Genomic DNA, 13,117 nt, shown 5'->3' on the forward strand with positions numbered 1-13,117 from the left:
CATGCCATGAAGAATTGAGGCTGTTCTGAGAGCAAAGGGAGGCCCTACTCAATATTAGTATAGTGTTCTTAATAAAGTGTTCTGTGAGTGTATAACAAGTGACACAAGTCAAATTGCTACTTAACTTCCTTCAGGGAACTCTCATAGGGACACCATCACACACAGTGAGGCTGATGCACATGTCATATTAATTCACAGTCATAATTACAGTAGTAATTACAGTCAGTCACAGTATACTGCAAAAATTGAAATCAGTACTTCCTACATTACCATTTGACTCCAAGCATTCCTTCTTGTTTTTTAAATTCTCTCTTAGCTGAGGAAGGTTTTTCGTATTTTTTGTGCCACATGGCATCCTGGTGATCTGATACAGCAAGAGCAGGAAGAGTGCAGAGATTATAAGAGCACTGCCTGCCATCAGAAAGCTTGTACTATAGCTGCCACTTTTGTCTATGAAGACTCCTGGATACAGAGAGGTGACATTTTTAATGTATCATTCAAGCAGTGTTCAAAATTCATTGTGCATTAAACCAGCTAAAGAGTAAAATCACAATAAAGAGATTAGCATGCACACTGGATCCTAATTTAGCACACTTTTCCTTGCTGCACGGTATGTGCAGCTTCACGCTGAATGCTAATTTGAGAGCATTAGTGCACAGCTTGCATAAAGTCACTGGCTTTCTGATTCTTGTTTAATCTTAGCAAGCTATACAGAAGTTTATTTGAATGTGTATATTTCATAATGTATTGACAAGATTTTTATATTCAAAATGACAGCCTGAGAGTCAATGAGTGGATTAATGTTAGCATCTAGACAAACTAATTTCCTGCATAACTGCACAGATCATTTCAGAAGAGTGCAAATGCTTTTAGCGTGGAATTCTTTTTTTTTTTTTAAATTACACAAGTTTAGCACTGTTTAGCAGGCACAAAGCTTTGCCACAAATGATTGCTGCCACAGCATGCAGTGCTATTTCTCGCTACCACTTTGATTGATTTGGTGCCATTGTCATGCTCTTGTGATATATTGTCAGAATATTGTTTTGCTAGTGAGGGCACATATTGCATACAGAGGACTTGGGGAGCGTTACACTCTATAAAACAAGCCATAAATTTGTGTTAGGAACAGCTATGACAAAGGATAAGAAAGACCATTTATCCGGTAACCAATAATGCATGAAATTAACACAGCCATGTCAGAGAGGGAGAGGGAGAAATGGTATTTGACTGACTCTGGGTAAAGGCGCTTTTCTTTCTGCATTCTAAGTCATATTGAGCATAGTTTAAATCCTGATAAGCTGAGCAGTATTTTTATTCAGTGAGAAGCTTTGAAGGCAATACTGCTGCTATTACAGTCATGACTGCACTTCAATAGACTGCCCTTGATTAGACAAAATAAAAAAAATGTCAGTTTATATATATATATATATATATATATATATATATATATATATATATATATATATATATATATAATGTATGTGTGTGTGTGCATAACATACAAGGAAGAGAGCAGGAGCAAAGAATCCGAGCGCTGCAAACAAACCAAACATTGAGTAAACCGTGAAGCGAGGGTTGGCAATTAATGTGTAGTCCACGTAGTGTTGAATCTTGCTCCTTAGGGCTTCTGGTTTACTGCTGGATTTTGTTCGTGAGTCAGGACTCTGATCAGGAGCCTCCTGTGGTTCATGGTGTATTTGGGAGAGGAACTGTAGCTTGAGTCTACTTGGATGTGTTGAAAGCTCATCAGAGACGACAGTGAGTGGCCTCCACACTCTGCTACATACACACAGGTGCAGCTGCACAGCTCCCAACACTAGCATGGCACCCCTCCAGGAATAATTGTCTACCAGGAATTGGAAGAAAGTTGTGAAGAGGAAAGTGACGATTCATTCACCTGCGCTGGAGAGAGCTTTGGCAACAGGCCGCTGCTTCTCAAAATAGCAGCCCAGCATGGTTACAGTGGGGGTCCAGGTCAGAGCATAGCTAAAACCTGTAGAGAACTGAGTAAAGCAGGCACTGTATCAGAGAAAAAGACAGTTTAAGTTTGGGGTCATAGCTGTCATAAATGGGCAACAGATACAATACATTGCCATTATTCAGGAAGGAAGCTTCAAAGCAGCAGTAACAGACAGAGATAATATAGAATTTACTTAATATAGAAATAAAGAAAGACGTATACACATCTAAAGTGCATAAACACTAATACTTTTATACAGCAAAAGTGCATAGTAGGGGTGTAAACCACAGCCTTTCACATGATATGACATGATTTCGATTCATAAATATGAATCGAAATCATGTCATATATGAATAACAAATATGTTACCTGCGATAGAGGTACACAGAAGCCATTAATGATATAAGAAAGGCTGGTAAGCGAAGCAAAACACTAATTCCCACTTCCCCCAGCCCCAGCCTGGCCAACACTAAAGTGCATAGTGAAAAAGCAAGTGGTTCAAAAATTCCTCTGCAATATTAATCATGAAAGTTCTATATAGGCAGTAAAAAGAAACTCTTTTAGTGCATGGAGATGCTATTATATCTCTAACATCAAAGAAAGAGTGGGAAGGATGACTGAGAACTTTAATAATTCTGTGTGCAGCATTTGTTGAAAATGTTGTGTATAGAGGAAATTTGCTGTCTGTAAAGATCTGGGCAATATTCTCTATGCTCTGAAGAGCTTTAAAGTGGTAGCCCTACCATATGATGATGCCACTGAAGGCTATGTATAGTTGAGGACTAGGGCTCCCATTCTGAATTTATCAGACAGCAGAGTGTAGTCATTGTTCAGCTTTTTTTTTTTTTTGTTTTGTTATTATTTATCATTGTTCAGCTTTTTTTATTATTATATTGTTGTATGTAATGGACCATACTGAATCAGTTCAGGTCACTGGTGATGCAGGTACCCAGGAATTTCATGTTTCTGCATCAATTCCATTGACACCTTTCATGCTCTTGGAAATTAGTCGTGACCTCCCTGGTTGAATTATTAGCTGCACACCACACTACCAGATCCATTCTCTCCTCTCTATGGGCTTATTCACTGCTGCTGATATCTACTCTATCAGTGTGGTGTCAGCTGTACCATCATGAGTGAACAGGGAGAGTAGGTGCATGTCACTAGAAAGAACGCTTGTACATTGTAGTATTTCTTCAACCAACACTTTTTGGTCTGGTGAGTGGAGTTAAGAATGAACCACGCCAATGTGACTATTTAATTAAAACAAAACATTACACAGGCTTGCGGCAGGGGTGATTTCTGCCCGGCACTCTGAATGTCAAAGTGAAGAAATTCAATAACGCAAAAGTAAATAGCAGGCCTAAGGAGAGAAAAAGAGAGATAAGTCAGATAGTGAGATGTTTCTCAGTGGCAGTCCTTTTACCTGTCAGAAAGCCCATAGTGATGTAAAACTGGAACAGATTTTAAGTGTATGGTCCAGCCACCATGCTCACACTGCTCAGCAGTCCTCCCAGCATGACATGCGCCGAATGCAGAGCCAACTGGAGCTGAATCAGAAACACAGGAAACACCTTTCCTATCATAAAGACTGTCCTGTGCTCATCCAAGCACTCTTATTCACAATATGATCCTACTGAACATCCTTTCAACACACTTAATACTGACTGATTTTACGGTGTATTTATAGACAAATAATGATTTATAATTCCACTATCCGGTGTCACCCAGAAGAGGATGGGTTCCCTTTGGAGTCTTTCTTCCTCATGTTGTCTCAGGGGGTTTTTGCTTGCCACTGTTGCCATTAGCTTGCCCATTCTGAATCTAAATCTACATCCTGATTTCTGTAATGGTGCTTTGTGCAAACGTCTATTGTTATAAGTGCTATACAAGTAAAATTGAATTGAAATACTGTACCCCAAGAAGCTACAAAAGACTGACAGAACATAAAATCAAATATACGGAGCGCAGGGGAAGGAATATGAGAAATCATTTCTTATTTATAGACTTTTGCTTTGCTGCACTTTGATCAGCTGAACTTTGTTTGACGTTACTTCTGAGGAACATGACTTCCACAAATGTCAAGAGATTACAAGTGATGCTTAGTGCACAAATCACACTGTAGTTCACAGATTGTCAAGATGGCATGTGATGAAAGGTTTGTACAGAAGCACGTCTTGACATTTGTGGAGTTTGCTCTTATGAAATACTAATCAGTCTCTGCAAGGCCACAAGAGATTCATGCTAAGTTGGGTGAGAATTTTAATCAGCAGCTGCCCTCTGGTGGTAAAAGACACAGGTGTTCTCATGAAAATGCAAACGTGCAGTTTCTCTGGACACATCAGAATCACAGCATTCATTTAAGAAACATCAGCTTGAATGTTTTTAGCTCAAGAGAGCAGACCTAAGTATAGACACGACTAAATTAAGACTGACTTAATGTGCGTGATTTACACACATTCTCACCCACAATCCAGCACCACACAAACATTCTTTCTCTCTGGTTTATTCCCTAACGAATTCTGATATGGTTGAATGACTAAAGCATACCTCCGATGTGTACAGTTGCTACAGAGATGGATGTAATCCATTAGCTGCCTGCTGCTGTAGTTGGTGGTAAATTTCCATGTAAAATGACTCAAAAGACTTTATCATATCAGCCCAAACACAAGAAAGGCAGATTGCACAATGAACCAGCCGTATCCACCATCAGGAGGACGTATGGGCCCAGCAGCCCCATGCTTCTTCACCACAGACTCCATCTCAGATAGTGAGAAGTATGCACTGGATCATCAGGCTTCTAGAAGAAACTGTTCAGCATAGGATATTCATTACATTATTCATTACACTGCAAACAGAGAGTGTCAACAGATTTACAAACATGCAACTCAATAACTGACTAAATAACCAAAACTGCAGCAGTCCTTGCTCTCATGCTGAGTCTGTGTATGTGGGTCTATCCAGGCTTTCTTTTTTACCATGACATTTCCCTACTACTGCACTGACCATTGATTAGTGGTTATTATTGTGTACTGTGAATATGTTGACTGTACCTTGACTGATTGCTTATATGCCTCATGTATACTAGCACTTAATCTGGCTTTTGTGATTAGTGGCTGCTCCCTCTGTTCTTCCTGCAACTACCTTGCACCTTCTTCTGGTCCTTCTTCCACCTTCTGGTTGGTAGATATTTAGTTCTTGTATTGCTGCTGAAGAGCTAAAAGCAGGGGCGGAACTACCACAGTTCAGACCTTTATACACTGGAACCAGGACCAACGACCCAGATGTCAAGTTAAATCAAGTCAAGTGGCTTTATTGTGATTTCAACCATATACAGCTAGTTAGTACACAGTGAAACGAAACAACATTCCTCCAGGACCACGGTGCTACATAAAACACAGAACTACAAGAGACTACACATTACTACATAAAGTGCACATGCAAATGTGTGTAAACAGCACAAGACAGTACAATAACTACTAAAACAATACAGTAACTAATACAGTACAATAATGTAATGTAATGTAATCCAATGGTTAAATTACTCCATTTAGCCATTCTAGCTAGTTCATTCTACCTTTTAGATGTAGAGAATGAAAGTAAATCAACTTCATAGCTACAATACACTATTCTATTACACATAATACATTAACTTTATGTTGTTAATGCATTCCAGTAGTGATCTAGAAGGTCTGGAAAATGTACAATATATTCAATAGGATATGTCTAATTTCCTGAAGTTTATTTAGAAGTTAATTTCATAGCTTTCCTTTGTTCAGAGTTATTCAGTTCTAACAGTGCAGCAGCCACCAGCTTACTGCGAAAAGTCTCAGACTACCTTTTGTAAACCTACAAAGAAGCGCAATGGTGAAAAGAAAGTGTTGGACAGGGCAAAGTTGTATTTGCATATAGCAATGCACTGCTAAAATAGTGCAGTGGGTGCTAATGTCATCTGCTTTGTGAATGACTTATTGCTTAGTGCCCATGTTTGTTTTCTGCTTTGCTATGATAATGTTAGGTTATGTTAAGCAGGTGTAGACAGTAGGTTGCTGCTGGCCATAACAGGGCTACCAGTTCAGCCCCGGCTGTTTATGAAATACTAAGGGTGTGGAGGATATGCATGCAAATACTGTATTTGGAAAGGCAGCATAATTGGGGCCAAAATGTAATGATTGCGCGGAGGCCCATTTTGACAAAGTTCCACCACTGGCTAAAACGAATACACTCTAGTCTTTTCCACTGATAATCAGCAAATGCTAATTAACAAACGACCGCCTCCAAAGAGTTACGATCAAAAATAGAACTGTAAAGAAACATACAATCATGTTAAGTAAACAAAGCCCAACAGTCACAACTGTTATTTTTAAATTCAGATGTGAGATTTCTCTTTGTAAAAACCCTTGTGTCGCATGAGTAATATAATTTACATCATCTGCTCCATGCCTGGTTGTTATGTTGGCATCCTAAATTTACCTAAGTGGTAACCATAACAGATCCTTCTCCAAAGCTTCTTTTGTTTAGCAGCTTCCTATCCAAAGCTTTTTTTTGTTTAGTTTCCAGAACACTAGGGATTTTTCCACCTATTATTTATCCTAGCATACAAGTACCAGCTGTTGACAGCTGGCTAAAGAGCAATGTATCACTGGAGGTGAATTTTTCCCTCCAACAACTGTGTAGCACTTATGCATATGAACTCCGTTTCCACAATCAAAAGAATAAGGGAATGTATAGTAGTGGGGACACATAGGTCATTCTGCTTATTTCTGTTTTATTTTCCTTGTTTTTTCCCCTTAATTTTTGATATTCAGTTTTGTTGCCTCAAATAGGGTATATATAGGGAAGATGAAATTGACCTTCTATCCAGTATGGATAGAAAGGTTGGTCTCTCATTTTTCACAACTGTATTTCTCAACTAACAGTCTAATAGTCCTGACCATGGTGCTCCTAGTACTGCTGGAAGAATACTCTACCCTAATTCTAAAAAAAAGGAAAAGATTGATTTTAGGATTTTTTTTTAAATTCACTGTATTATTAATACTTCACGATGTCACATTGAATATATAGTGGAAACAGCAAGCTCTATAAACATTCAGAGGACTTCCTGGAAGTAAGATCCAACATTTGTTTAATTAAAACCTAGTCACCGAACTGAAATTATCCCTGTAATCATTCGAAGATCTGCAAAAATTATTGGACAAAACTTTCCTGTCCTTACTGATGCATCTGGGGATTTTGTCTTCAACCACACACTCCAACATAACTCTCTCTGTGACAGGCAAATATACAAAAATACAATGAGGATAATGCAAACAAAACTTCATTCTCAGACCATTCTGGAAACACTGTAATGCTGGCTAGTTCATCAAACTGAGCTAATCCTGATCCTAAAAATCAAACCTTGTAAAATTAAATCCCATTAACATTAATGAAATCAACATTCACATTGAACAGCTTCTGATCAGCTCTGGACATATGGAAGTAATCTGAGAGTGATTCTATAGAATAAAGGTTAGGACACTTTCCATAAGACATCACACACTGACTTACTGTGGGAGCAAGTGAACATCTGATGTACAGTAGAGCACCTTATTCAAGAACAATAGAAAGAGATTAAAAAAAATTGGAGGTGTAGACAATATGCAGAACTCTAACTGGTTTAATTCTGATTTAGATATCACAAAAAAATATCACAGAGAACACATCAGTAAAAATGTGCTGTGTTGAACCCCTCTTGCGTGCAGAACGTAACACTGAATTGCTTCATTATTCAGAACTTGTTTCAGAGCTCTATGACACTGATCCTGATGAGGCTGGGCTTGAACATTTAACTTAGGTTGACAAAACAAATGGCTTGCAGTACACTCTACAAAAGCACAGGGGGCTTTCCGTGGTGTAACTCTCTAAGGCTTCACCTTATTGAGAGAAAATTAAATCCCAGCAAGTTCAGGTCCCAATGATGCCACAGCCATCCATAGCCAAGTGAGCACAATTGGCCCTGCTCTGGGTGGGAAGGTATAGCCTTCCTCTGGAATTTGTCAGAGTTTCACAAGTTAATTGAGGCCATCTGTTAGCTTGTGTTTACTGAACAGGGTAGTTAACACTACTCTAAGCATGTTCAGCTGTTTGAAAAGATGTCTGGAAGCATGAGTTTCTCCCAGATCTGTCGTAGTCATGCAATAGGGAAGATTTAGCTTAGGTGGGAACTGGCAATCTCTAAATCGGAAGAAAAATGCATAGGCCAAATAAGGATCGTTTTACTTACTGCATTGCAGTACCCTCCAGAATACTTTAAAATGTCAAAGTAAATGACATTTTGTAGGAGCATTAGCTGCGTAGTTGCTTTTCTAAAGTACAAAGCCTTGGATGATTCTCTATGCTTATGACTGTTTAACTTCACTGTATAACATTTTTAAGTGCTAAGTTGTACACTGGGAGCCTTGTATAGAAGAATGTGCATGAGAAGGATTTCGTGTGTGGTTGGGAGAAATGATTTAGCAACACGTTTGACCCTGTGGGATGATTAGCCTGCAAGTTAATAGGCAAAAACAAGTGGCCCTTGCTTTTTATTTCTTTTAAAACCATGGTATATTTTGTAACCTTAGCTATCCTTTTATCTTTTACTTCTTTTCATAAACACGGCTTGGCACTGTATTGCATAAACCACAACATTAGACTTCAAAATCCAGACTTCTAAACCACATTCATAAAAACATAAAATAAATGCTATTGAGAAAATAATTACTTAAGGTTTTATATCACAGCATAGCTGAAATCTCAAATCAGGAGGTGTGCATTAATTTTCTTCAACATCATGGCTCTGACAGAAGTTCTGGCTATAACATAAATCATAAGTATATTAATTCTAGTTCTAATACATTATCATACCTATAGAAACAGCTCATTCAGAGGGACTTGTATGGTGGATGCTCCATATATTCAAAGGCCAAATATAAACGGATTTAAAAAAAAAACTTCTGGACATGGGAAAGTCTTCAGGACAGAGAACTTTATGCTTCCTGGTTTCTTAGTAACATGACAAGCTTGACAAGCTGTGTTTTTTTTTTTTTTTTTTAATTAAGAGAGAGAAAAAAAGAGAGGCTAGTAAGTGAACAACTGTTTATATCTGCTGTAACATAAGCAATAACAGGAACTAACGGGATGTTCCATAACATTAAATGTAACTAGAAACAGTGAAAAAGCCTAATGTTTTATTCATTAATAAATTGAAAATGGTAATCGTTGGCAAATCGCTGTGGTATAAGTGGAATAACACACTGCAGACTGTGCTGTTATATGAAAATAATCCAGTTCACCACCCTGACCTGCATTATTTTCGTAACAGCACAGATCCTCGTGTGTTATTCCTTACCTACCCCCTATTTATATGTAACCAAGATGGAACCATATGTATAGTAGCCTGGGAAAACCTCTCACATTGTGAAATTTGGTACTACATATGGTTCTGAATGAAATGAATGTTTTCCAGGAAGAAATTTTCTCTTTTGCATGTATCTCAACCACAAGTAAAGTTCTAGCATTTTAAAACCTGGTTATCCCCAAAAGTGAAAATTGAGAAAATTGCATTTTAATGATTCCATTACAGCTGCAGCGCAAGAGCATCGCAGATATTTTGACAGCAGCTACAAAGTGATTACAAAGTGAACTGATTAGACTTATGTCCAATTTGCTATGACATGTTGCTATCCAACAACTTGATCAAAGCCTGACATTCTCTGTGTGAGGAAATCACACTTAGCTAGCAAGGCAGACCAACTGTTTTTACCAATGTGCTTGTTAAACTGGCTCTTTACCCAACATGATCTTTACAGGAAGACAGCCTAAGCAAGATTTAGAAAAAGACATGTAAACATTTTCACATCATTTCGGTGAAATATCTCTCTTAAAGTTGAGGTGTTTTGGCCAAAATATGATTTTTTTTTTTTTGTCTGGTTTTGCCAGACTGCCACATACAGTGCCAAAATGGCAAACACACACAAGTTAGTTTAGTTACTCTAATCGATCAAATCCAAACCTTTAATGAAGCAAGACCAGTGGGTTACATTAATGTGATTGATCCTTATTGTTAGCATTAACACCACTTTAAACTACAATATGTGATTAATAACGCAAACAATCCTGGAAAAACTCCTGGAAAATCTAGGAATCATTTTAATATCATGTGTCATTTGCCTAAGAAACATGATATGGTTACAGACACTGAAGCAAATGATATGAACCACTTTTCCACTTTTGGAATGATAAAAAAGCAAATTAAGCCATAACATTTGATGTTTAATTTTAAACTCCAGGAGGGAACAGTACTTGTGAAATAAATGTAGAGCCACAAATAATTAACCAACCTTTGGGACCCATTTAATCTTTATTTTAATTTCCATTTTATAGTTAATACACTTTTCGTTCTTCCGTTGCCTGCCACTGTTGGAAAAAGCAATTAATTTTTGCTGAAGGTTAATCTGTGCAGCACAGAGCCAAAATGTGCTCATTCTGTATTCATTCAGGTGTCATTTCAGCCCACAACATTGATCCATTGCTCCTGATTCTCAGACCTATAATGAGAGAACTATAGGAGCCAAATGAAAAAATGGATGTCAAGCTCTTAAGTTCTAATAAAAAAAATTATATAGTAGGCAGGCATGTGAGATTTATTGATTCATCAAAGTTTCAATCAAAATAAGGGACATTTGTCTGATATTATTCTTTTTAGCCTACGGGATATTTTGCGCTTCACATCTTGGACTTTCCATTAGGGAAGCTAAGCTGTTGTAACATACAATATGTTAAACACATCAGAGTGTCTGATGAATTATTTACTTTGCCAGTGCTTCTCAGTAATGTTTCTACTCATGAAATTGAAGTTCAGCAGTGTGTTACAGTGTGATGGCCTACTGCATGTGGAATATGAGTGATCATCACAGATGGAGACACACACTTACACCACACGCTGCATCCGCAAAGCCACCAGCATTGTGGATGACCCCATGCACCCCTCACACAAACTCTTCACCTTCCTGCTGTCTGGCAAACAGTACCGAAGCACTCGGGCCCTCACGGCCAGACTGTGCAACAGTTTCTTCCCACAAGCCATCAGACTCCTCAGCTCTCAGAGACTGGACTGAAAACACACAACTGAACATCACTCTATCCTCTTTGCAATTTTTGCACATCTCTATTCAATTTCTGCTGCTACAAATATTTATTATATATTGCATATAATCTTTATACTCTCTACCCTGCTGCTACTCCTTATGTTTACAATTACAGCAACTTTAATTGTTACTCTTTTGCACTAGTCATCCGATTCACTTTCTACTAGAACCGTGTACTAGTCAGCACTGCACTGTAACTCACTGCGCCCATTGTCTTGTTTTTGTAGTTTTGTACTGTCTTGTGCTGTCTGCACATGTTTGCACTGTAATGTATTTATGTAAATATATGTAGTCTCCAGCAGTTCTGTGTCTGTTTTATGTAGCACCTTGGTCCTGGAGGAACATTGTTTCAGTTCACTAACTAGCTGTATATGATTGAAATGACAAAAAAGCCACTTGAGTTGACTTGACTCGATGCTTAAAGAAGAATATGTACATACAGCATGCATATATACAAGTACTACAGGCTTATGCTGTTAGACCTGCATCTAAAATTCTCAGCAATGGCAATCAGATTGCAAAGTAGTGTTTCTTTAATGGACATGATAATGGACATGTGGTTTTAGCCACGGGTGAAGTGTGAAATGCATAGCTGACTCTGCCTTAAATAAATAAATAAAATAAATAAATGTGAAACTATGCAAGTGCAAGGGAAAATGTATTAATATCCAGCAAAGCAAATTCAAATACCCGAGTGAAAAACCAAAACTGAAATAAACACCAACCTGTGGCTGCAGTTATTAAGTTACTGGGTCCCCACATATGCTGCAACAAAACAAACATTAAAACTACTGAAGCTGTAAAATAATGTATTGAAGGAAAACAGGGTTTAGTGTAGCATAGGGGTGCAAATTTGGTCTGACAAGTGCGGGGCCCACACTACAGCTTAGGAAGGCTAGTCTACTTACAACAATTTAAACATAAAAGCAGAAAATACATCTACAATTTCACTTACCATATTGTCAAAATATCAAATAGGTTGTAAATCTATTAAAACACAAAGAAGCAATTAATAATAACAGGGATAATGTTATGCATTTTCTGATAATCCAACACAGCGAATTCATTTGTTGCCCAGAATCACAAGAAACAATATACGTCATTATTCAGAGTTAGTATCTCTATTTCAACGTATTATTTTGTTATACGTATTATTTATTGAATGTTATCTGATAAATCCTATACTGTACGTTACGGGGCTTGGCACTAGGATGTATAACAGAGTCGTGCAGGGCCCACTTGTCCAAGAGGACAGTATACGGTGTGGAGTGGAACCGAGTGCGGAGACAGACCGCAAAACGGCTCCCTCTGAAACGACACACGAATCAGGTCGGTTGTGTTAGCCGCTGAGCTAACTCAGTAGGATTGAGCATCGTAGTACTTGTGTGGTACTGTCAAGAGTGCAGGAAAATAACAGAAAAACGCCCTGTCGTTCGGCCGAGCTTGAAAGAAATAAATCTTTCCTTAATATTTAACATAGCCAGCCCTGAACCCCAGTATTCGCTTTTCTCAGCATAAACCGCAATACTCGCTAAACAGAGCAGCACGACGCCATTTTGCTGTCTGGCACAAAACTGCGTCCGCGCGCGCACTGAGGCAGTCGGAGGGCTTATGAAGAGGCGTGACCAGGTGCTGCACGTTTACACTGATTACCTGCGCGAGAGCGCCGCGGTATAAAAGCCCGTGCAGGTGGCCGCGGATCTGCCTGAGAAGGCGCGTGCCGTGTAACACTGCTCTTCCCAAACGAACCAGATATTGGTTTAATAGAATTCAATTGATTATAATCTGTAATTTATTATTTAATGACCCGTCATAATTTTTAACCATTTATTTCCATATACATTGTGGAACATCCATGAAACAAGTTAGTTTCTGTTTATATATAGCTATAAAGAGTGGACACTGGAGACTCCTTCCCTGTTTAATAAGTCAGCATATCAAAGATTATGTTTTTATTTGTTAAATAACACATTTTTAAAGAAAATGTGTT

The 13,117-nt window shown here is 38.2% G+C and overlaps 1 protein-coding gene across 1 annotated transcript; it reads right to left on the reverse strand.

Moving 5' to 3' along the window:
* Positions 1-266: 266 nt before the first annotated feature.
* On the reverse strand, positions 267-12,911 carry si:dkey-246g23.4 (uncharacterized protein LOC559426 homolog). The gene is given in 7 exon segments (XM_053235021.1): positions 267-364; positions 1,454-1,993; positions 3,387-3,484; positions 3,486-3,510; positions 4,511-4,573; positions 4,576-4,617; positions 4,620-12,911. Coding segments are annotated over 7 exon segments (969 nt in total). The 5' UTR covers positions 4,723-12,911.
* Positions 12,912-13,117: the final 206 nt, after the last annotated feature.

This window comes from Pangasianodon hypophthalmus, chromosome 6 (genome assembly GCF_027358585.1).
Source record: "Pangasianodon hypophthalmus isolate fPanHyp1 chromosome 6, fPanHyp1.pri, whole genome shotgun sequence".
Classification (NCBI taxonomy): Eukaryota; Metazoa; Chordata; class Actinopteri; order Siluriformes; family Pangasiidae; genus Pangasianodon; species Pangasianodon hypophthalmus.